Genomic DNA, 24,539 nt, shown 5'->3' with positions numbered 1-24,539 from the left:
CTTTCCTTTAACAATGTCGACAGTCACGACGACTAAAGAAAAGGGCACCTTCCTACCTAGAACTGTAGCCAGGCACTTCTCAGGTGAATTGCTTCAACGTTGAGAAATGCCAATTCTGTTCAACTGCAGCAGGCAGGAAATTTCTGTCAGCTCCAGCTGGAGGGGGGAAACCTCCTCCAAATTAAAGCAATTATGGAGAAAGCAGATGTTTTGGGTAAATACTTCAATTTTGCTTTTTATTTAAAAGCAGCATCTATGTTGGGGGGGGGTAAAGATTTTTATAAGCCTTAAAATGGAAAGAAACCACTTCGTTTGACTTTTTTTTTTCTTCTCCTGAATTTGTTTGCTAAAACTTTTAGAAGACCTATTAGAGGTCAGCTCCAAACAGGCTTTTAAAGTAGAGAGCCGAAAGCCATCGGTTGCTGCCAGTGCCTGGTGTTCGGGAGGTGGTGCCCCGGGAAGACTTGGGGAGATGCAGAGGGGCTTTTCTGTTATTCTGGTGCCATCTACTGGTCCGAGCCCACAGAAAGGTCTGTGGCAGCGGGAAACGGGAGGGAAACACGAGTGGACAGTGTGGTGTGGCCAGGGTCCCGCAGGACTGTGGGCTGCTCACCCTCCCTGCGCAGGGCACACGGATGCAGTTGGTGCTGCATGCCTCATCGCCTCGTTCTCTGCTTTCTCCTGGTTTAATAGTTAAAAAGCCTGGTGCAGCCGTACTGAAACCTGGGGCTTGGGCTGTTCGGTCTGAGCCCTGGGCTCTTCCAGCTCTGGCCTTGCCAGGAAAGGCGAGGGGAGGTGATGTGAAGGAGGCAGCCGTCGGTGATGATGCTCCTGCCACTGTGCCCCTCCAGGTTGGGATGTCCATGGAGCAATCAGGGCTGAGCTCTGCTGGGATTTCCTTTCGCTTTGTCAGAGCAGTGACGTGCTCTTGTCAGGGCTCTCGGGTGTCTTGTAAGAGCTTAGGTTTGCCCAGCTGCTTGGTCTCTTGCTGCCGGCATTAATAATGCCTCTTTCCTTTTACTGAGGCACCAGGTTTTCGAGAAAATTGTAGGAGCTGAATTATCGTCACAGTTCCTGTTCAAATTGTCAAATTGTGGTCGAAATTGGCCAACAACTAAAAAACTGCCGGGGGATCAGAGGCAAAGAGCGTGTCTCGTTGTAAGCAGTTTCTCTGGAAAGCCAGTTAAAACCAGCTGAGGAAGCTGGGCCACCCTTTTGGAAGGCATCTCCAAGGGGTTCGGTGCCCAGAGCAGCCCATCCGAGGACACAGTCTCTTCTCCGGGTGCCCAGCTCTCACAGGAGGCTGGTGGGAGCTCTGCCGCAGGGTTTCTCCTCCGTCCCTGCCTCTCTTCTGCCACACGTTGCACGTTGGCTTTGCTCTCCCGTTGGCTGGGCCAGCACCGTGCGGCGCGTCCCTGAGGAGAGGGATGTCCTCTGTTGTGGCTGCTTCAAAGGGCCGAGGCCCGTCTTCGGCTTGCTTCGCTCCAACGTGGCAAGCCACGCTCTGACACAGCCTGCCTTGAACTCAGTTGGCACAGGAGCAAGGAGAAGGGAAAGCCAGGAGAGGGGAAGAGATCTTCGATGGGGTTTTCTGACTTTTTTTATTTTACAGTTTAAAGGCAAGACCCACAGCAGGAGACCTAATAGCTCGGGAGCAGTATCTCTGCCTTGCAAATGTACTTTCTTCTCTAGCAAACACATGAGGTATTACCCCTTTGGTTGCTATCGGTAGTAACTTTTTAAAGTGCTTGGGTTTCAAGCCTTGAAATTTCCCAGGCTCATTTTCTCTAACGATTTGAGAGAAGTCAGAGCCCTTTCTATGTGAAAACTTAAGGCATGGGGAGTTTTTGGACACAGGCTGTACCTGAAAGCTGGAAAGGCTGATGCTCAGGTACCGGGGACTGCCAGGTGGGAGAGGATAGCCCCGAGCTGCCCAGGCAGTTGCAGGGATTCAGCGCTGTTTTGGGGCAGCCTGGCCTGTTTCAGCCAGTGCTGGTGGAGCTGGTGCTGGAGCTACAGGGCAGACATGTGGTTATGGTGGATGTGGGCACCCATCTCTCCGGACACAGCTCTGGCTGAGCACAACAGCAGGTCTCCCAAGGCAGGCGGTGAGGATGAGACTCTTGACTTTGGTCATCGGCTGGCAGGTAATCAGGGAAAGATACAGCCTGTGCCCAGGGGTGAGGAGTTTTAGTATTTTATTACCTCTGTGCCCAGGTGATAGATGCAATAAAACTGCCAGAGCAACTGCAAAACAAATGCCTGAGCAACAAAAGAGGTTTGTGGGAGAAACCTGTATGTCGTATCACAGCCCGGGCTCAACGAGCAAGGGGCTTGAAGTCATCTGTGTGTAAGTGATAATTATCGGGAGTGCTTTTGCCTCCCCTGTTCATGTAAGGCGAGATCAGAGTGCTGTTAGCCAGAATGAAATGTAATATTTGTTTTAGTTACTCATCCATCCCTCATTGGGGATGAGGGGATGAATTCTCCAGCTTAAAAGGAGCTTTTCATCTCCAGCTCCTGCAATCCATCTAATGCTGGGAACAGATTTGGTTGAAATATTACTTGGGTTTACTTTATGTAAAGACTTGGGTTTTTCTTCCTCTTGCTTTTGATTCAGGAAAGCATCTGTATTCATTAGGGGCACTCAAACTATCTGCGAAGTAAAAGCAGTGTCTAAGCTGGGAGCGGTCCCTGCGTCCGCTGTGAATTCGGCAGGCGCTCGCTCAGGAACAAGCCTGCGGCAGCAGATGACATGCAGTTTGATACGCTTCTTCCCGTCAGACATTGGGAAATAAAACATGATTCCGATACAATCATTTGATGATGTTGGCTTGGTCTCCCTGTGAGTCTCTGTGTAAGGAGAGTAAATTTAAAAGGCCTTTTTTTCCCCGACAGAAAGCTGGGAGAGGACTCCAGGGTCTGCCCTGTCAAAAAGGCCGTCTGACTTCTGGAGCGGGAAATGGTCAAGATTTTCCTGTCCGGTTGCCTCAAGTTGGGCATTTCAGCACCTGACTGCAAGCAGCTTGAGCATCAAAGGGCTCTGCAGATGGGTTTAGCTGTCGCACTTCAGCTTTTAAAATTGGGCCAACTGGCTAATGATAGACCATTACTACCAGGATGCCAGCTTTTGCTGAGCTGGCTAACAGGGTGCCTGAAGCCTTTATGGGAGGACTGTCGCTTGCTGCATGAATGTGCCATGCCAGTACAGCGGGACCAAAGTCCAGTCTCAGCATTGCTGTGACACCTTGAAGGACCGTGGTTCTTAATTCTTTTTTTATTCTTTTTTTTTTTAAGATCCAGATTCTGGGGTCATGTGAAAACCTGAGATAAAAAAAGTACATCTCTGGCAGTGTGTATAAGTCAGACAGATGAGATTCAGCCAGCTTTGAGGTTAAAAAAAGGCAGAGGTTGCACCAAGAGAAGGCACAGTCTGTCCGGAGCCTGTCTTGATGCCGGTCTCCTATGGAGGCAATCGCGCGGTTCTCACAGGGTCCAACTTATGGTCCATGAATATTTAGCTTGATCCCATTTTGGCTGCTCCTGCTGTGTGCAAGCAACACTGGGTGGCACAGCCAGGGCAAAGCCATCCCCTCTGCCCCAGCCCAGTAAAGACTCACAGACGCACTTAATTTCAAGCCAAGTGACAATTCCTGGGCTTGCAGGAGCAGGGGTTAACTCAAGGGCTGCAGATGCCATGCAGGCATCGGTTTTACAAGTGCTGGAGCAGAGCGTGCTATGGCGGGGCAGGCTGCCTGCTGCAGACTGCAGCTATGTGCAAAGTCTCCTTTTCCCCCTTTCATTTTTGTTGTTGCTGTGCAAGTCCCGTGAATGGTTAAATATCCTGCCAGGGCAAGGTAAACGAAGGGTCTTTGCCCAATAAACCCCTGTCTTTGTAGGTCTGCTGTAGCTGTGTGCCTCTGACTCAAGCTGGGAAGGAAACAGTAAAGTTCTTGCAGAATGCAGGGACGGGAGCGTTTTACAGCTCACTGAGTGGGCTCTGGGTTTGTGGCAGAAAAACATAGCTCAGGCTGACCTCTCCGGAGCCCACTCTGCCAAGGCAGAGATTGTTTCTGGACCAAGAATCTCCGTCGCTTTTCCCAGGTTAACTCAAGATAACGCTGGCCCAGTGCAGGTGGCCGAGTGATGGTCTTGCCCTTCCCCGCACATACGCGCTCTCTGCAGAGCGCTCCCGCGTGCACTCCTGCGTGGACACGGCACTCGTCCTGAGCAAACGCCAGGAAGGTTTCCCGACTCTGAGGTTTCCTTTTCTGGAGCGCTCGGCAAGCCTGAGTGGAAAGAGGTTTGAGGGCCTGAGGAGTTTGCTGGCAGAGCTCTTTCCTCCTCTTGGGGAGGTGGGAATAATCCTGCAGAACAGGGGCAGCACAGCTGTCCCTCCTGGCACGCAGCTGAGCTGTGCATGATCAGGAGGTGATGGAGCTCCCAAATCGCCACGTTGGGAGCAGAGCCAGGTAACCCACCCGTTGGGCTCCATGCCCTCCTGACATTTCCATGCTGTTGACTTCAGTCTGTCCCAGCTGAACATCCAGTCTAGAGGAATGGGACGCTTCACTCTTATTCCTCCTTAGCACTAATGAGCTGTGGGTCTAACGAGCTTGGGGTATCTTGCTCCAAATGGAGCAAGATAATGCCATGTGGCTCGGCGGTTCTTTGCAGCCTGGCTAGAGCCAGTGCAAGCCCGGCTCTGCTGGCTGCCCATCGGCTCTGCCGGCTGCCCGTCGGCTCAGCAAGGCACTTGAAGAAATCAGCTTGCCGTGTCCCAAGCCCTGTGGCTGAACTTGGCAGGCACGCGAACTGGAGGGTTGGGGAGAAGGGTGTCACCAGTTCTAAACCAGGCGGCAGCCTCCTGAGAAGGGGCAGGAAGCGCCGAGTCCCCAGTCCCCCTGCTGAACTGGCAGCTTGCGCCCAGCATTGTAGCCAAGCGTGTTTGCAGCGTTTTACGGGGCATAATCTGTTGTCATCAAAGCCGATGGCAAATTCCGTACTTTCTGCAGCTGACGCTAAATAGGTCTTTTGAAGGTTGTAATTTCTCGTTTAACTGATGCCAGTTGCAAATACTTTGTGCTGAGGAATAACCCCTTAGCGCCAAATAAAATACAGTGGAAGTCTGTGGCATGTTTTTAAGCATATTGTTAGTTACAGCCCTCCTGACAGCGCACATTCTATGCCGAAGATAAATGCTTGGGAGTCTCTTGCCAATTTATGTCTGAAAGGGCTTTTCTTGGATGTCCTCTTCTCTGTGGAAAATGCTTTTCTGTTTTTCCAGCAAACATTTAATGAGCTGTGCTTAAAAGAAAAAGAGGACCTATTTCAGGACCAGACTGTTCTGCTTTAGTTCTCTCCAAGCTGGTTTGGGGCTCTTTGGGTGCTCTGATCTTTGTTACACCGTGTTGCATGGCAGTGGTCTTTGCGTAGCAATTTGCATGTTCCAGGACCTGCATGGGGGATGTTTTGGTCCACCCAGCACCACGCTGCAGTGTCCCTCGTGGCCGGGATTGAAGGGTATTCGCAACTGACCCGTCTCAGAAAATGCAGGCTGCAGGTACAGTTGTTGGCATATTAGGACACTGGATTCCCATGCTGGGATCTCAGTCTTTCCATTTGAATTCAATTTCTGTGACGGAGGGGGAGCCTGGAGAGCTGGTGTGAGTGCACTGGGATGCAGGGCTGGTTGGAGGACGTGCCCGCAAGGATGCGGGCTAGCAGTGGCCCATGGCCAGCAGCTTCGTGTCTGGCTGCTCATGGCTGCTTATGGCTACTCGCCAGTCCCGGCTCAGCATTGCTGCCAGCGCTTCCAGCACGTGACTGGGACTGGGGGCTGGCAGGAGAGGTCGTTCAGCCTGAGCCATGGTGTCCGTCCCTGGTACCCCTTTCTGGGAGATGTATGGAGAGCTGCATGAGGAGGAAGGAGGAAGCCATCTCTGACAGGGAGTCACGTGCACACTCACTCCTGTGACCAGAGAGGTTGGCAGAGATTTCCTAAGTGAAGTTGAAGGCTCTCGAGGTTTCTGTGAGCAGCCAGGAGCAGCTGAGCTTTCTTTCTTAGGGACGAGGTGATTTCAGAAGTCCTCAAGGGATGCTGTTGGTGGAGCAGGGTGGAAAGCCCATCCCGTGGCCACTTGGGTCTAAATCGACCCAGACATCCAGGCTACTGAGATGATGGTTCAGTAGGTCAACAAGGCTGAGGGAGCCGCTGCGCTGCAGCAGTGGGGCGATGAGGGGCCCCGTGCAGGCTGTGCCCAGTGCTTGCCTGCCATCACACAGCTATGGCTGTGGCTGACTCCGAGGGGATCAAGCCTGAGCTTCAGGAGCTATGCGCTGCCTCGGTCTTAGGAAGCACCAGCACAGGGACATGGTGGCGCCCATCAGCTGTTGGGGTGCCGTTAAATCTTGCTTTGGAGCCCCACTAACCTGAAATAAGTCCATCTGCCTTCATTTATGAATCAAAACTGACAGTTTTTCTGCAAAGGGTTAAGAGCAGAGCCAGCACCGATGTGGAGCCTCACTGTTAGCACTGATCATGGCTAGGAAATGCGGTCTGCAATACTCACAAATACACCAGCTAGCATTTGTATATGCAATTGAAATGAAATAGCTGCTGTGTACCTCTATACCATACACTGAAAGTGTTTTAATTACTTGCTGTTAATTTATTCTCTGTGCTGTGAAACTCAACAGCATGAATGGCACGATTGTAATGTGAATGCATCACACTTCTGGTTTATTTTGATGGGATTTGCTTCTTGTCTGCACCCCTGTAAGTACGGGACTATTCGATGTGTTATGAACAAAGAGAGTGGCACAACACGTCGTCTGAGAGTGGGATGTCTAAACAGATGGGCGAGGCGAAGTGAGGAAGGAAACGGAGGCGCAGAGGAGCAGACTGGCTTGCCCACAGTCATTTAGAAAGCTGGAGCTGGGGAGTTTACCCTGGCTGCCAAATCCCACCCTGCTCCTCTATCTGCTGTCCCCAGCTTTGCTTTTTTGCTGGTTTTGTTACCATCTCCCAAAGCTCTTCCCCCAAATACAGCTTCACCAAGAGCTGGGAGTGTGGTGCTGGTTCCAGGGACATGAGTCTAGCAGAGAACTGATGAAGTTGTGTCATCAGTCCACCTTTACCCCAGGGCAAGATTGAGTTTGCACATGCTGTATAATATACACTAATCACTTGTGTAATCTTGAATCTGGTGGAAGGTCATTTACTTATTTCAGGAGGGCTTTGGTCTGGATGGTTTTAAACCTACACTTACATACTATGTTGAATGTGGCCCTGGGGCTAGGCATGCTCTCTCTAAATGTTATCAAACATCATTGTTTTCCTAGTGAAAAACATCATCTAACTCCCATAGGCTTTGTTGAATAGTTTTTTTATTATTTGGAGAAACTTTTTTTTCAGGTTTCCATTGCAATTCATATTCACATATCAGTTTTTCTTGGCTTAAAAATACTTTGTACTCAACTTACTATATTTTTACTTTAATTGTTAGTAAAAATATACATAATGAAGTAACCAGCAAATGATTTTGCCAGAAGGTTGATCAAAAAAATCATAAGATGTTTTTCTAGGGGGGGAAGAAAAAAAATATGTTTAAAAATTTCTCATTAAACATAATTGGCGTTTCTGGACATGACTGACCCTAGGGAGTTTGAGAAAATGCCCACGCTAACAGGCAGGGGGACAGAAATTTGCTGTATTTGACGGGCTATATACAAGAAGGATGCAGCACTGCAAGCTCGGCAGCACGGCTTTGCCAATGTGTCTAGACAGCCCATCTCCACGGGGGAGAGGGAAGCTTATTTCTTGGACCCACTCCATCTGTGGCTGTTCTGATGAGACCAGACCACTTATGGTCTCCTTTATCGATGGAGACTTTCCATCCAAGCTTTGGGTTTGTGCTGAGCTTGCTCAGCCCTCTTTGCCTGGTGACTGATCATCTACTTGAACTGATTTGGGCTCCTGCGGCTGGTGGGATGCAGCAGCTGGAGCAGGGGCACAGGGCGCAGCACAGGTGCGTAGCCATGTTTCTCCAGCTGTGCTACCTTGGGTGAGCCATCAAATCTTTTGCTGGTTTTGAGATACTCCTTTGTTAGGTGAGGATGTGGCTAGTCTGGCAATGGATGCGATTCGTTAGCTAGAGCCTTTAAAAAGGCTTAAATTCCATTAAACTGTGCTAAAACGGCAGCATTTGTCTACTAGCCCTGCACCAGACCAAAAGCAGAGTTTTGTGGATGAGATATCCTGCGTCTCCATACAGGTCCCCTAAATTGTCTGATCCTCCAGGTTACAGTATCTGACATTTCAGTCAGATTAAGGGCAGCAATCAGCAGATATCCTGTAATATATTCATCACCTGGAGGCAAAGATTATTACTCTATATTAGGGAGTGTTGTTTCCAACATATCCCTCGTTTGCCCCAATTCGCAGGAGCTCTGACAATCATTATTCTGCCTCCTCTGCTGGGAGTTGTGCTTTTCAAACTGCGGTGAACTCTGTGGAAATACAGAGGTTTCCTTTTTTCAGCCTTTTGATTTAAAATCTCTAGATGATTGTTCAACTCTGGCAAGGAACCATTCAAAATACATTCCAAAATATTCATCATTCCAGCAGGCTAAGAAACATAAGATGCAGCAATTTATTAGCTAATGTGAAATGCATTTGCTGTCCAGAAGAGGCTAAGGATGGAGGTGGGTCTGAGCCTGATTTCCCTTTGCATCCCGCGGAGCTGGGGCGCGGAGCACGCTGGAGCCTGTGGCCTGTCCCATCCGCCCTCCTGTTTTGCTGAATGTCCCTGCATCCAGGAGAAAGCCCCCCAGAGCCCAGCAGCAGCCTTGTCCTTCCTCCCTGTCCCCTGGCCTTAGAAGAGCAGGTTATCACTATGGACCTGGGAAGGAGAAAGAGTTGTTTTGAAGTGGCCATACGCGCTCTAATCCCTTTGCCTCCCATAGCAATGCGGGATGTAAAGATCCTTTATCCCCCACCCGAGGAGCGCGCTTCTGGTCAGGATGCTCAGCCCTTGGAAGAGGCAGGTGAGCTGGTGCTGACAGCTGGGCTCAAGTTCTGTTGTTTCTGGATCTCAGATGCCATTGGTTTTCCACTTGTGATCAAGAGGGACGCATAAAATGCATTAGCAGTCAAAATCTGGATTTCTAAGTGAAGCTCTGCAGTGGCTCCAGTCCAGTTTGCTTGGTAGGAGCGATGGCAGTGGTGGTCTGATTTGGTTGAAGCACATTTGTTCTTGAATGCTAATGAAAGGGGAGCGCAGCCTTTGGAGAGCTGGTTTCAGTGTTCTCACTGTCGTTTGCACTTTCCCTTCTCCTGGCCCGTGGCGCCTTGTGGTCCCAGCACGGTCGTTCTGTGCCATGCAGTTTGCAGCCCTGGATATTTCAACAATAAACAGATGAAATATCCATTGAGAACAGTGTTTCTGCCTACCGGTGGGGCCAGCTGGCACGCGCATCCCACCAGTCATTGTCTGTCTGCTCGCACAAGTCCTGCGTACCAAAAAAACACGTCCAAGTGAATTTCCAGATCCAGTTGGGATGGGGCTGTTTAATAATGGCACTTCTCAGCAGCACGGTCGGCCTCCGCGGGGACCTGAACAAGCAGAGACATTGATGAACCTGGTCAGTTTGAGTCAGTCTTTCCCGGTGCGGGTGGGAGATTTCTGGGTAACGTTTGCAGACTTTTGCAGCTGCCACAGCATTTGGAAATGAGCCAGTTGAAAGGCCCAAAATGCCAAGTGGTTCATCTGCAACATGTATATGGACTGAAAAAAAATCCCCCCCAAAACAGCCCTTTTCTGTCTTTGGCAAAACTCCTTTTTTTTTTCCGGGTTTTTTTTTTTTTACTTATCTGCTTCTTGCGAAAATATCTCTAATTTTCCCCATTAAAAAGTTTTTCTAGCTGAAGTTCATGAGGATTTTTTGCCACTTTTTTTTAAATGCAAGAGAAAATTTAATAAAAGCAATGTTGCCCAGAGTTCAGGTGGGTATGCAGTGGGAGAGGGACTGCAGGGTCCCCACTTTGTAGCTTCTGGCTGATGCATCCTTCTATGTGACTACTAACAGGGTGGATCAACCTTCTGAATCTGTGGCCATCAGAAGAGGGTAGAAGTGGTTTCTATCTATTTTGGTCTCAGGGACTATTCTGAGGGCTGTCCCAGCAACTTGGCATCAAAGGGCATATTGATCCCTGAAACCAGGGGCAGAGGTGACACTGGTTTGTGATTGATGTCCAGCTATAGGTTTGTGGGTCACCTCTGTACACAAAGAGAAAGGGGACACCAGGTAAATCCAACAGGAAAGCAGGTGGAAATACTGCTGTGTGCCTTTTGTATAATGTGTAACCCTATCGAGCTCACTGCAGGGGGATATGAGTGTGGAAAATAGATTAATAACTTATTCTTGCCTAATTGTCACGATGGTTCGTTGCCACTGTCTTGAGGCAGCTGGTGGTATCCAGGTGGACGTGGATACTGGCTTTCCTGGTGTACTAGTCTGGTCCTGCATGGGAAGTCCTCATTACATGGTCAAGCTAAGAGCAGTGGTGACTCTTAAGAAGAATACTCTCAGCTGTTGTGCTGGTTTGGATATACACCACATGCACGTTAGGGTTAAAGGGGGCAGCATTACACAACTCGGCTTTTCAAGCCTTTGGAAAAAGGACAAGAAAGGGTGCCGGAGCGGAGAGGAGAAGGATGTTATCTGGAATGAAGTAGGGCACGGAGGGGGCCAAGAGCGTAGAGAGGCAGCTTTGGAAATGAGAAAATACTGATGGAGCAGGGCGGAGGTTAGGAAGTTTGATCTTGGCTGCATGAAGTGCCTCCTAAGATGAAACATCAGGACACATGGTATGGGAAAGGGAGCTGATGGGAAGAGGATGCGGGCGTTGGAAGTCATACCCCTGACCTTGCAAAGCCGTGACTTCACACGTGTTCAGAGCTGCCAAACGCACTGATCCCAGGTCTTACCCAAGAATAAGGAAGGGGCTGTGAAGGCTGAGGTGCTCCAACTCTTCAGGGAAGGTCTGGTGGTCATACTGGCACCAGCAGCTGGACGTCATTGCAGCTCAGTGCTGCGCTGGGACGCGCAGACCCGTTTTGGATATGATACCTTTGGGTATGCAGTGGGGTTTGGCTGGCGGAGCTGTGCAATTGCATTTCTGCTCTTCTGTCACGGGTCCAATGCTTTTGCGGCATTGGGCTAACCTAACGAGGGACTCGGGGGGGACTACAGCCCCCTTGGATCCTGTCCCCTCCCAAGCCTGGTAAATCCACCCTGCTGGATTGCTGCCATGGTCTGGTGGTTTGGTCTCTTTGTCAGTTACAAAGTGCAGTCTCACAGAACATGATTTGCTGCTGGCAGGCTTTTAAAATATGTGTTTGCTTTTGATTATATTTTTTTTTAAATTAATTTTCCAAGGATCAATGTGGTAATGCATATAAAAATTACAATATGTAAAACAAAGTATAAAAGCATACAAGGAATTCCAAACACATAACATACTGTGCCTTGGAGCTTATGAGATCCATACAGTGCTTATTGTATTATGGGAACACTCTGACCCCAAGACCCGGCGGAAAGGCTTGTTAGTAGAGCAGGACTAAGCCATGTGCCTTATGAGCTGTAGGATGCCCAGAAGGAAAACCCTAGCGAATATAAAAGCAGAGCTGTTACAGCAGAACTCAGACTGGTCTTGGGATCTAGGGAGACTTTCAGTGGCTTTGTACCAATTTCTGGAGAAGGATGTATACTTTTGCCCCCGCAAATATTGTTCTCCCAGTAATTAAGACTTAAAATCATGTCTTTCCAGGAAGACTCTCTGGATTTCCACTGGATCATGATTAGTTTTTTTTTCTTCGAACATCATTTCTTTTGTCAGCTCCAGCAAGTGGGAATGTTGACGTAGTTAGGGAGGGTGCACATCTTAGCCGCTATAATTGCCCATGTGCTCTGCAGGTTCCCACCAGATGAGAGGCAAAGCACCAGAGCTGAAACCACACTGAAAGGGAGTTTTGTCTTACATTTGCCATAGGATAGGGCTCTTAGCTGCTAGGGAGGAGCTCACACTGCCCTGTCTGTGGGTCAGGAGCAGAACAGGTTGGGGTTGCAGGGGTACCTGATCCCCAGCCCTGCAGACCCGCAAAAGTGCAGAGCAGAGCACGGGGAATGCCTCTGCAGTCAGGTCCCTGCAGTGCCCAGTAAGTCCAGGTGAAGACTGTTTGCATGCTAGAAACTAGTCTTCAGGAGCTCAAAGGTGTCTACAGGCTCTCCACCAGGACAACAACAACCCCAAGACGTCGTTCTTGGGAGGTGAGGGTCACATGCTGGTGCTGTGCCTTGAAGCCCACCTGGAAATGTCCCTTTTGGCCACGGTGCAGGTGGGAGGTGCCACTGCTCCAGCGCCTGTCCTGGTGGAGGACGATGAGGGTTGCACTGTCGGCGCTGGTGAAGCCGTGGTTGTACAGGACCTCAGTGAGTTCCCGTAGTCTGGCAGGCAGAGCTGAGTGCAATGGGAGACTGTAGGCATGCTATCCATGCAAAAGCCATTCACAGCTCTGTAATGATATGTAATTGTTTGTATGCGGTCAGCTAAAAATTACCCTGATAGGTTCCACATTGCAGACGCTTCGGAGAGGAACTGCCATAGTCCCGTGGGTAACGCTGAAAGTATACACGCTTTTCCATTTAATATTAAAATTTGTTTTTTGTATGAAAAATTCAGTATCACCTTTCGGAAGTTCCATGCTTGTGCACAAAATAACTTATTTTTTATGTGCAAGAATTGAACCTGATTAGTTTATGAGATAATCAAAAGCAAAGGCTTTTAAAAGAAATATAGCATCTGTTTCTTTGTTTTCTTCTTTTTTTTTCTGTGTTCCTGGTGATCTTAACAAGGCTGGAACTTCAGATACTTGAATTTTCTGTATAATTGAAATAATTTGAGGTCTTGTGCACAGATGGTGCAGAAAAAGCAAACAAATAAACAGCAAAGGTTAGAAAAAAGCTCAGCTGGTGTTGTGTAATGGGAGAAAAATGATAGTTCAAAAATCTCCGTAGTCTGACCTGTAATCACGAAGCAAACCCGCTGTTACTGCGGTTGTACAGCTGGGCTTGGTATTGCTGCTCATCAGGGCTAGCTTCAGTACGTGACTTAATAGGCATCTCCTACCTTAACATATTTAGTTTTCTTTTAAGTGTCATCTTCATTCCATATTGCCTACATTTGTGATGTCTGGTGTAGGGTAATTATAACTTCTCCGTGTAGCATTTGCATACCCTGAAGTTAAACCTTATTTCCATTTGAAAATACTTTTTGTGCATGGAAATACATATAAACTGGAGTTCATTCTCTCCCGGGAGCTTTTAGAGAGATACTTCAGACAGCTCTGAGCATGGAATCTTATCCGTGTGGGTCCCCTTGCCCCTCTTCTGCTCACATGTGGCAAAGACGAAGCTGCTGGTCAACGGACTCCTGCTGCCTGGAGGCAGCGATGAACCTGGCCATCCAGCCTGGTCAAAGACATGGAAAACAAGCTGAGAGAAAATAGAGGTGCGAGGCTTTTCCCTGTTTTCTGCCAAAGTGATGTTTTCAGGCTGGAAAGTGGCTTTTCAGCTTGAGATTGTGAACCTTGCTCTGGCCGGGCTCGGCTCCAAGCACTGTTGGTGTCTGTTGGCTGGTTTAGATGGGGTGCGATCTCGCCTTTGCACGAGCGATGGTGGTGGGACCCCCTGCCCACAGGCAGCCCTGCTCTGCGGCACACTGGCTCGTCTCCAGCATTCCGCATGAGTGGAAAATCACTTGAGACCCATCTCAAATTGGTTGGGATAGGGCTTTGTCATCAGGTGGATTTTGTATGCCCCTGTCCCAGCTTCCCACTCCCTTTCCTGGTGCCTTGTTTTAGCTTTGATTAAACATTTTGGGGTTGGGGTTTTTTTTATTGTTTTTTTATGATATAAGTTGACAAAGCTGCCCTGCACCCAAAGAGTTGTAATATTGTGGAGGGATATAATGAATCAAAAGCGAAGCAGAGCACAAATAAAACTGGAACATGAGCCTGCAAAGGGCTGTAACTGTCTGGATGGTTGGTGTTGGGGAGAGGAGTCTGTCAGGAGCCAGGGGGACCCACGGAAATATTTCTACTCAAGCTTCTTAAATTTTAACTTTAAACCCAATTAAAAAACTGTTGCTCTCCCTTCTATTCTTTTTTCCTTTCTTTCTCCACCACTCTGAATAAAACTTACTCTTCTTTTGGCTTGCAGGATTTTTCTTTACTTTAAATGAATTTTTAGTTGCTAGAATTTTTTTCCCCCCTGTGAAATAATTTGTCTTGTTTTTTCTTTAATCTGTGTTCAAACTTCAGCAGTAACTTCTTATTTTGAAGGCTATGATTATAATGTGATTTCTTATTTTCTTCCTGGAATCCTTTCTCAGTTTACAGTTTATATAACTGGTGTGACAAATCTTTCCTGCCTTACCGTATACGATATTGCAGTTAAATGTCTCTGTCCTTCACTTAATTAAATCCAATTGTTTACTTTCAATTCGGATCCAATTAATGTACTATAATAGCTGGTTCTGGACTTAATAAACTGGTCAAAACTTTTCAAAACTGCCCACACAATGTAAATCCCATCTGGAAATTAGTTTTTGTTCTGACCTGGAATGAAAGCAAGTATGCACAAGCCTTCCTGCAAACTGGAAATCCAAAATATGTTGCGGTTGTGAGTATTGGTGGAAAAAATACTGATCTTGTAACTTATATGTAGGCATTTAGTTCTCAACTCTGTTTGGCTTTATAATGCATTGTATTTTCAATGTGGCATCCCAACAGGAGCCGCCTGATGGTACCCCAGTGATAGTCAAGATACTAGGACAGCCGCTATGCGATAAGGAGAATAGATCAGACTGTCTTCAAGTGTGAATCTGCCTCGTTGCAAGAGGAGACATGATGAGCAAGGGAAAAAAGAATAAGACATTTCATACTGTGTCATTTAGGAGCAATTAAAAATGCTTTGGTGCGTCCTAGAAGTGCGTTTGTGTATGACACCAGGATTTGCATGTCATGGGTGAATGCAGAAGTAACACAGGAAAACACAAGTGTGGAAACAGGAAACAAAATCCCCCAGCCCAACATGAAAGGTTGGGAGTTTGAAATGAAATTCCCAGATTTTCCAACATCAGGTTCCTGAGAGGAGAACGTGCGTTTCATTCTCTCTGGGGGATGCATTTGCAAACAGCTCAGCTTTTGAGAATGCTGCTTGTAATAAAATATTTCTGATTAAAAGAATGTTGATGAAAGACTTCTGACCCATCTAAAAAGCTTTAGAGCTGTTTTTCTCTTCTCTCCGTTTCTGCTGACTCCAGTCACTACTGCTGTCAACAGTGTTTAGGAGTACCATTTTTCAGTGTTCAGCATTGTTTCCTGATAAAGAAATAATGGCAGGAAAAAAAAAAAAATACCCTGCTCACATGTCAAAGGCGGTGACTGCTGTGAGCAAGGTGACATTTGCAGACACGTGGGGTTTAGGTGTCTGCAATCCCTCGTTAGCAGTTTGTAATCAACATATGGCATGTCTGCATGGCAAAACGCAAGGAGTGATCAACCAGCGGTGCTTTGGGCTAATAAGGCTATTATTTTTTTTTTTCCTGTTACCTAAGTAACTCCTGTAGACATTTCGATCTAGTTGTGTTGTGCTGTTCCAGAGGTGCAGTGAAAGGAGATCTCAAAATCCTGACGCCCCTGTCACAGGTTGTGCTTTGCTGTCTAGCTACCTCCATCCAGCTACGTCCTGGAAAAAGGGGGTGACTCACGTCCCTGCTCCGTGCCAGCCGATGCTGGAGGTGCATTAGCCAACGGTGACCTGACCATGAGTCACTGCAACACGGCCACTGCCTGCAACTTTCCGTTTCTTGGCCCTGCTATTTTTGGGTCCAGTAATTACGAGGTGAGCTGTGAATCACCGGTGTCTCACTTTACGCCGGGAGGAAACCAGGCAAATTGCATTAACGTGCTTGGCAGGAGGGATTCTTGTTCTCCAGTGTTTTACAGGCTTTGGCCCTTCTTCTTGCTCCCCAGAGTGATGTGCTCACCCTTCCTCATGTGTAACTGTCACGCAGGATCTGAGCAATGGCCAGACAGCCTTGGGCTCCTGCTCCCTCCAGCCACGTGTCATCTTCTGGGCAGGAACTGGTGCTTCAAAGGCCTGGGGGGGATTCCCAAGGGGTCCCAAAGGCTTTTATTGATTTGTTCATCCAGTCCACGTAGGCAGGGTTTAGATGAGAAAATAGCATCAAATGGATAACTCAGAAGGAGGCCAGACACCCATGTTGACGTTGGCCTCTACGGCAGCTGGTCTTACAAAGTTTCTGCCATTGAGGGACAATCGTGCCCTGAGGCTTGTTCTGCGCTGTTTGCTGTGCTGTGTGGCGCACAGCAGCACAACTGCATCAAAGCTTGCCAGTAGAGCCAGGGGAAATCACTGACCCTTTCTGTAAAGGCTTTGATGATGAGTCAAGAGAGGAATGTGTAGGACTTTTCTGCTTCTTTAGAAGGGCGGACTCTGTGACAGCGCTAAACCCCCCAGCAGGCAGAAATGTGTGCATGGTGTTCTGCTCAAGCAGTGGTTAAATCCCATCCCTCTGCTTCACTGCTTTGCTTCCTATCACCTGAGCAGGATAGATTCACCTGTAGCCTTGTTTGAATGCCCAGGGATTGCTACATGCATTTGTTTTTCTTGCACGTTCCTGCCTCTGTCAGTCCCTCCCCAGCTCAGCTTTACGATTCAACATGCCTGCTAAAAACTGGTCTCCAAATGCTTCCTCTCAGATACAAGAAAACTGAGGGCATATTTTTGCACCCAGGAATCCCCAGGCTAGAAAGGAGTCTGCTGGGGATCGTCAGGCTGTTGGAGAAGGATTGGGGATGGAGGAGCTGTAAACCTGCAGGAATTTGAAACACCTACTTTAATTTAAGAGGAATGTCCTTTTGTTCCCAAATGGATGGGCCTCCTTCCAAAGGCATTCAGGTGCAGTAACTGTTACCAGATGGGCTGTGAAAAGCAACACAGACAGGTGGTGAGGACAACAACCGTAGACTTTAATTTCCTTGTCAGCTTCTCCCTGTGCCTTACATACCCCCCTGGGAACAGGAAGATGAGGGGAGCTGTCATATTTGGATATGGCAAAAGGAATGACTGTCGAGGGGATATTCTGCAACTCTATATAGCAGGTCAAGCCCTTGGACTCTCAGTGGTGAGACTGTCATCTGGGCCAAGGTGCGCAGTGACTAATGGAAAGTGAAATATAATCCACTGGCACATGCATTTTTATAGATACAATGATCAATATATTTTAATGCATGCTGACATGTATATTGGCTCACATCCTCCTCGGTGTAACTACTGTTCTTCCACGTAAGACAGTGGGATCACGCTGACATTGGCCACCTGGGGCTCTGCCCAGAGTGCTTGGGAGCATCAAAGGCTGGGGCTGCAGGAGCATGAGAAGCCTGGATGGTTTTGGTGGGACCCCACATGTACTGGAGCACTTGAAGAGGGACAACTGCAAAGTGATGGCATACCAGTCCTGCAGCCTGAACAGGGCTGTTTTACGGAGGCAGCAGTGGCCTCCAGCTCCTGCAGGCTGGTGCCTTGCTCTCCACTTCCTTCGGTGTGGCTTCCCACAGTAACTGAAGTGTTTGCTGTGCTGTAACTGATGTGGTGAGTGAACATAATTCGGTACAGGTAGTATAGAAGCAAAACCAGTGTCACAGCCTCCAGCTTGTCCTAATAAAGAGCATTCAAACCCCTGGAGCCATCGCTCACTGCTCGCCAGTACCTGCAAGTGCCCATGCATTGATAGCTCCATCACTGCTGCTACATTGGCACGTGCAACAGCACTGGAAAAAGGAGAGATGGTACAGAGCAGATATTTGCTAAGAAAAGCCATTTCATAGTTTTTCTCAGCACTGATGTTGCTCCAGTGACCGTAGGCACAGGTAGTAGTGATAAGTGTGACTCCAGGTGTATGGATGTACTGATTTATTGCTCGAGTAAATACAAACCAGGCACAAACCAAGATGTGCTCTTATGGGACGCATAGTTTGTTGCTCACCACCTTGCTGGGCAAGGCAAGGGGGTTGCTGGAGAGTGCACATCTGTTCTTCAGTCAACAGTATCCAACGTGCTTATGCTCAGTCTCTCTCTTACTGGGTTTTTGCTTCCCAATTGCGATGCAATCCATGTCTGTCTGACTGTATTTCCATGTCCTTGGCTTGCAAGCACACAAGTGAAACTGGCTTTTTGTGCTTGTCTCTTGTTCAGGCCCATATCAGTCATGCTTCATTTCCACTGTCTGACACCTCTTTGTTCACAGCTCCCCATCTCTGCCCAAATTGACGCCTCTCAGTCTGGATGTGGGGAGAGTAAGAGAATACAGTTCTCATTTAAGCCAAATGGAGCTACATACAGAGAACGGCATTATCTTGGCTGTAGTCAAGCCCAGAGTAATAGCCGTTTCCTTGAGCTTTTCTTACTTAGAGACGGGCACACCTTCTCACAGTCAGTAAGAGCTGGCGCAGGACTCGTGCTCACCCCAGAGGGCTGTGAGGGCGGGCCCTGGAAATTTGAAGCCAAGAAAACAGGGGTTCATGATTCTTTATGGTCAGAAAGCCTGGATTGCCAGGAATGGGGACATGCATTTTGGACTTTTTTGTTTCTTTTTAGAGGTAAGGAAGCTGAGGCATGGGGTAGCTTGAGAGAGCTGGTACAAGTCTTACGCAGTTGAGCTGGGACATAAATGCTTGGGGTCAGTGTGCTTTCCACCTCCTTTTTACATGGGGACTAACACGGCACGGTTAAGGTGTAGTGTTGAAATTGTGCAAGCCTCTTCCTAAGCCCTTTCCAGTTTGAAACCATTGAGGTTATTCACCCCATTGCTGTGGGCTCTTAGCTTTCTAGCCTTTCACATCTCCAGTTGTCTTTCCTAGATGATCAGCTGAACTCAGAAGAGAAGAAGAAAAGAAAGCAGAGAAGGAACAGGACTACCTTCAACAGCAGCCAGCTCCAGGCATTAGAGAGGGTCTTTGAGAGGACACACTACCCCGATGCCTTTGTACGGGAAGACCTTGCACGCAGAGTCAACCTCACTGAAGCCAGAGTTCAGGTAACCACCACAGCTTGTATCCAGGCACACCTCACCTGGGGGGGTCATCAGGCCATTCCAGTACGGCAGCAGAAATCCTCGAGGTCTGCATGGCACACTAGGGTCACCAGGCTTCTGGGTCATGCTGTACTGCAGTCTCAAGTGTGCCATGCCTTGAGGAGGACTGCCAGGCCTGATCTGTCACCATACTTACCACCTTCCCAGTTCCATGTGTTCATATGGTTCATCCAAGGCCAAGATGTTGGATGTCCTGTGTTCAGGTTGCTCACATTATCCTGAGCTGCTCAGCCCTTAGCTTGCAAGTCTGCACCTTCTGAAAGTCAAAGCAGACCATGGAACTTGATGTATTGTACAGCACTCCCAGACCTTGCTGCCTACAGCACCAGAGAGACCTGGTCCCGTGGGGACCTCACTGAGCCAGTTCCTCACACGAGGGCTTTATCAGGGCAGACATAAGGATTGTCTTGTCATGAGAGTTTCCAGTGACAGGCATGCTAAAGCAGCCTGATTTTACAGAGTCCTGTCTTGCCCAGCAGGGCAGAGGTGGTGTGGTGAAAGGGCGAGTGTTGCAGCAGAGCTGGTTGTGATGGTTGGTGGGTCTGTGTGCCTCCCACCCCAGGTGTGGTTCCAGAACCGGAGAGCCAAGTTTCGCCGGAACGAGAGGGCGATGCTGGCCAGCAAGAATGCCTCTCTGCTTAAATCCTACTCAGGGGACGTGACCGCCGTGGAGCAGCCCATAGTACCTCGCCCAGCTCCAAGACCCACCGACTATCTCTCCTGGGGTACCGCCTCGCCTTACAGGTGAGTCAATAACCTCCCTGGGGCTGACCAGTTTCTGGTATAGTATAGAGCAGCCTGAGAGTGGCCCTCAGACAGCTCTGATGGGCTGTTTATATTCGCATGGGACAACTGGAGGATACAGCAGTTTGATCACCCCACTGGTTTTCCTTACCTGTTCCCATCCCACCCCATCTCACTGCCAGGCTTGCAAGGTGGGCTTGGTTCAGCATCATTGTGGCTTTCTGGCAGCTGGCTCCATGGGAGGTTGCGGCTTCTTTTTGGTGGTGTCTCTCTGCAATTCAGGAAGTTTTGAAAGAGGATCAGGTAGAAATACATGGAAACAGAAGGGGTTGCACTCGCTTCCCTAGTGCATCCAGTTTAAAGCAAGGAAGAAACCTTTCCATGGGGAAAGATCCAGGGGAGGTGACGGCAGAGCACTTGGGGAGGTTCAGCCACCACACAGTGGCCAGAAGAGGGAGTTCTGTGGCTGTCCCATGGCAGTCACTGGTTGGGATGCAAGGAAGGGCTGTGAACTCACTCCATGTTGCTCCCAATCCTCCCCTCAATGGTCAGCACTGAACTGGTGAGCAATTTCCTTCTAGTTGCTAGAGCACAAGCGTGTGTGCACAAGCTGTGCTGTTGTGCTGTGCTGTGGTTTGCCCGCAGTAAGGACCAGGTGTCTCTGGGTGGCAGACTGGTGTTCAATGTCCACCTCCTGCGGCCAGTGCTGCTTAAGGGGTGGCAGGAAAGAAGTGCAGATGTGGCAGCCCCAGTCTGCTCAAAGGATCTGGGATGTCCATGCATGTCACAGGCCTCCCTGTCCTCCTCCATGCCATCCACGGCCCAGGAGGAACTGGGTGTGGACGCAAGATCCACAGGATGTATTGGTTTGTGGGGAGCCAGCTGGCTTGTAGGCAGTTAAAAATGAGGTTGGTGGGTGTTTTTTAGCACAGTGGCTTCATTGTTGGTCAGGACCTTGGAGCCTTTGGCTGGATTTCTTCCTGTTCATCTGGCTTGGTCGCAGCCAGCTTCTCACTGGCTTCTGGAAGCCACACCATGCCAAGGACCTCTCTTCCTCAGTCACCTTGACCCCCTTCTTGCACCCAAACATTGTTTGCATAGTTAGGTCTGCAAACACGTGGCTTTCCTGATAGTTTGTTGCTTCAGTGCCATGGGGTCCTCCTCATCCACCCTGTAGCTCCAGAAGAACAAGTCACAGGTTCACCCACTTCAGGTACTGAAAGGATGCTTTTGATGACCACCAGTTTGGTCTTAGAGATGGCCCTTATCCTTTGGATTTTATCTGAGGACTGCTGTCTGGCAAAATCCCCCTTTTGGGGTTAAGGCTTTCTCTCTGTGAAGTGCTCCTTGGTGTAGCATCCTAGGAAGGAGTCTGGGTGGTGAGTTCAGAGGAGAGAAAGAAGCAGAGGTCCTTCCCCACCCCGCTGAGACTGCTCTGGTCACAGTACCAGATCCCTACTGAACACTCGTGGCTTATTTCTACCTCTCACACTTTTAAAAATAGATCGTCCCTCCCAAGATGTTGTTTACACAAGGGGCTTCATAACGGCTACTAGGAGAAGACCCTGCAAAGGTAACTTCCAGGGGCACACTGGGAAGGGCTGTCTGGGGCCACCCTGGGCAACGAGAAGCCCAAGGCATCTGGGATGTGCGGATGAGGAGAGCAAGGGAGAAAGGAAAGCCTTAGGGATAGTTTTTCTCCCCCTGAAGTCCAGACTTGGATGTGCCTTTCCATGGTGTGAAAATGCATCCTCACTGTCTTGATACCTTCTTCCCCTTGTCTTAAGCCAAGATGTTTCAGCAAAGGCATTTGCAGCTTATAGCCATCCCCGCTGGCTGACATGCCAAGCCAGGATGGACTGTCACCCTCCCACTGACCTGCAGAGGGGCAGGAGGCATTGGCAGAGGAGCAGAGCAGCTGGTTTTCACAATGTGGGGCGGTTAGGACCCTCAGACACTGTATGCTCCCCAGGCTTTCTAATCCTACTGGTCATCTCTTAGCAGTGGCAGTCATCTTAATGGGCACCTGGGCCAGGTTGTCACAGCCTCATTAAAGCTTTGAACTGAGTAGGGTTATTAAAGTATTGGACACTTGGTGAAAAACAGCCATGCAGAGTGTTTGCATGGCCCTCTGCCCCCCTCCCCACCTCCTCAGTGCTGCTGTACCAGCCCCTGATTAATGGCTAGTCCGGGAGAGGGCTGAGAGCAGGGCTGAGAGCTGTGTGGCCGGTGCTGTTTCTGCTCTTAGATCTGGGGAAAGTTTTCAATCAGTGTGTTTATTCTCCAAATACATTCAGCCACAGGTCAACCAAAGCTATTTGCAGATCAGTGTCACGTGGATAGCCAAGTAGATACTATTATTTTTTTGAAGTTGAAATGTTTTGCTTAGACATTTTTTAGCATAGGTTCCTAAGAAAACAAGACTAGCAGTCGTGCTGTCAGCCTGTACTTCCCACTCTAACAACCTTTGACTCCATGGGCCATTGAAAACCATATTTGAAAGAAGGATTTTAGGCCTCAGAAACATGATGTTCCTCTGTGTTTCATGAAAGCAGGCAGATGAGTAGAGGAAGGAGACCCTTTCTGTGTCTGAATGGGGTGGAGGGAGGGGGCAGCAGGGTGACTTCAACACTTACTAGACCCTGGACGGTCTCTGGAGCAACCCTCAAGCTATACCGATGTCTGGAGACAGCCTTCTTGCGCACTGCTCCTTGTGGAATAACTTGCTAAAAGAGAACATTTCTGGAGATTTTTGGTTTAGCAGAGATTTCATTGGGCAACAGTAATTTTCCCCACACCTCTGAGGAGCTGAGAGCAGGAGGCTCCCTGGACTTTTAGACCAGACTTGAGCAGCAGTCTGATTTTGAATGGGGACAGTTTACACCCAAGACTGAAAATTCCTATTTTATCTAATCTAGAGTATCCTTGAGGCTCTTTTAATTTCTTCCAGCACAAAAACATGGGGCAGATTTACCCTGTGGAAGCAGGTAGGAATGGGTGCTTAAGTAGCCACCAGCTATACACCTTGTGAAACTTTGCAATGCCTCTGCAGGCAGCACTTGGCGTCTCACGTTGCTGCTGACTTATGGGGAAGGAGAGGGTAAAGTCACCAACCCAGCCATGGAGAGGGAACTGAGGGGGTGCGCAGCTGGCTGGGGAAGGCTCCAGGCACGCCGATCCATCGTGCCCTGGACACCAGCGAAATGCAGCCGATGCACCCTGAGTTGGCCAGAGTCGAGCCTGTATTTTGATGTGTGTATTTTAGTGTCCATCCCCCATGCCCTTCCAGTAGCTGTTAGAGACTCTCAAAGTGCCCTGAATGTTTGCTCTCCTGGAGAGAGTTTTTGGTGCTTGGATGGGTGTAAGCAGCTTTATATCTACGGGACTTACCTGTCCTTTCCGTGTGTGTAAGCTGTTGTGTTTCCACTGATGCAAAGATGACAGTTGTTCCCTGAAGAAGTTCTTGTCCCTGATTTTAAAGTGAGAAAGAGAAGTCATTTGGAATGGAATGGGACCTACTAGTATTACCTGGTCTGGATCCCCTGGAGGCTGAGCATTCAGACAGCACTGGATTGCATTTAAACTCCTGGCAGGTCAGCTCTGCTCGACGAAGTCACAGATGCCACCAGCACTTTGAGGCGAGCATGCATGCCCATGGCCTGGATCTGTTTGTGCAGCAAATGCCCACTTCCCTCAAGGGAGATTTGCTGTTGCAAAGGCTCTTCTAGTTGTGGAGGTCAGTGCTGGAAGAAATTTAAAAAAAAAAGAAAGAAAAAGGAAAAGAAAAAAGGAAAAAAAACAAGCTATCTTCTTTTTTGGGCTGTGGGTGGAGGAGAGTGTTTCCCAGAGCCTCAGACATGAGCCACCCGGGCAGGCAGCTGGAAGGGGTCAGCACCAGACCTGAGTTTGCCTCCGGGAGACCATTTGTGGTTTCCTCCTGAACGTGCTGGCTGCGTTAAACGGGTATCTCTAGTTCACTCAGTGTTTTTCAACTGGATTTGATCCGTGGACCCACGTACAGGAAACGCAACAGGTAGTTTGCTGGTTTTTGGGGTGGGGGGTTGCTTTTCGCAGAAACCTGGGACGCATGGGTTAAACACGTTTTCTAGTGGTCTGGAAAGCAGATTTGCAAATTTTTGGTAGGATAAGAAAGGACTTGGAGATCTTTGTTCAGCCTCTGCTGTCAAAAGTAATGTTTTTCATGAATAGTCATGATTTGAAGGGAGAAAAAATGTTTGGGGTTTTTTTTCCCCTCAGCCTTTAAGGCATGCTCTTTACGATCAGCTGAAGTTTTGAGGGAAAAATGTGGAAATTTTCATTCCAAAAGGCTGAAACCAAAAAGCATCACAATTGTTGAAATGGGTTTTTCCCAGAGTGTTTCTTTAATGTAAAATGTGTTTCAGAAGTTACATGATTTCACAGGCAATAAAACCAGCAATTGCTCTCATCAAAAATACATTGCTTCCAGTGGGAATACTTTTAAAGACAATGGTCTAACTGGCAGGCTCAGCACCCTGACCTCATTGTAAACCTTTTGGGTTAGAAAATAGGA

General features: G+C 48.6%; 1 protein-coding gene across 3 annotated transcripts in view; it reads left to right on the top strand.

Annotated features, from left to right (window-relative positions):
* Positions 1 to 24,539, top strand: part of PRRX1 (paired related homeobox 1) — a 43,832-nt gene that overhangs the window by 17,980 nt on the left and 1,313 nt on the right. For 2 of the 3 annotated variants that reach the window (XM_052800516.1, XM_052800515.1), the window contains 2 exons: positions 19,011 to 19,186; positions 19,806 to 19,987. In XM_052800516.1, the coding sequence (XP_052656476.1) occupies positions 19,011 to 19,186; positions 19,806 to 19,987 (358 nt within the window). Of the gene's footprint in view, positions 1 to 19,010; positions 19,187 to 19,805; positions 19,988 to 21,491; positions 21,561 to 24,539 lie in introns of all 3 variants that reach the window. The other variant, XM_052800517.1, reaches the window with a different exon arrangement.

This window comes from Harpia harpyja, chromosome 11 (assembly GCF_026419915.1).
Source record: "Harpia harpyja isolate bHarHar1 chromosome 11, bHarHar1 primary haplotype, whole genome shotgun sequence".
Classification (NCBI taxonomy): domain Eukaryota; kingdom Metazoa; phylum Chordata; class Aves; order Accipitriformes; family Accipitridae; genus Harpia; species Harpia harpyja.
This window is presented reverse-complemented; position numbering and strand designations above follow the sequence as displayed.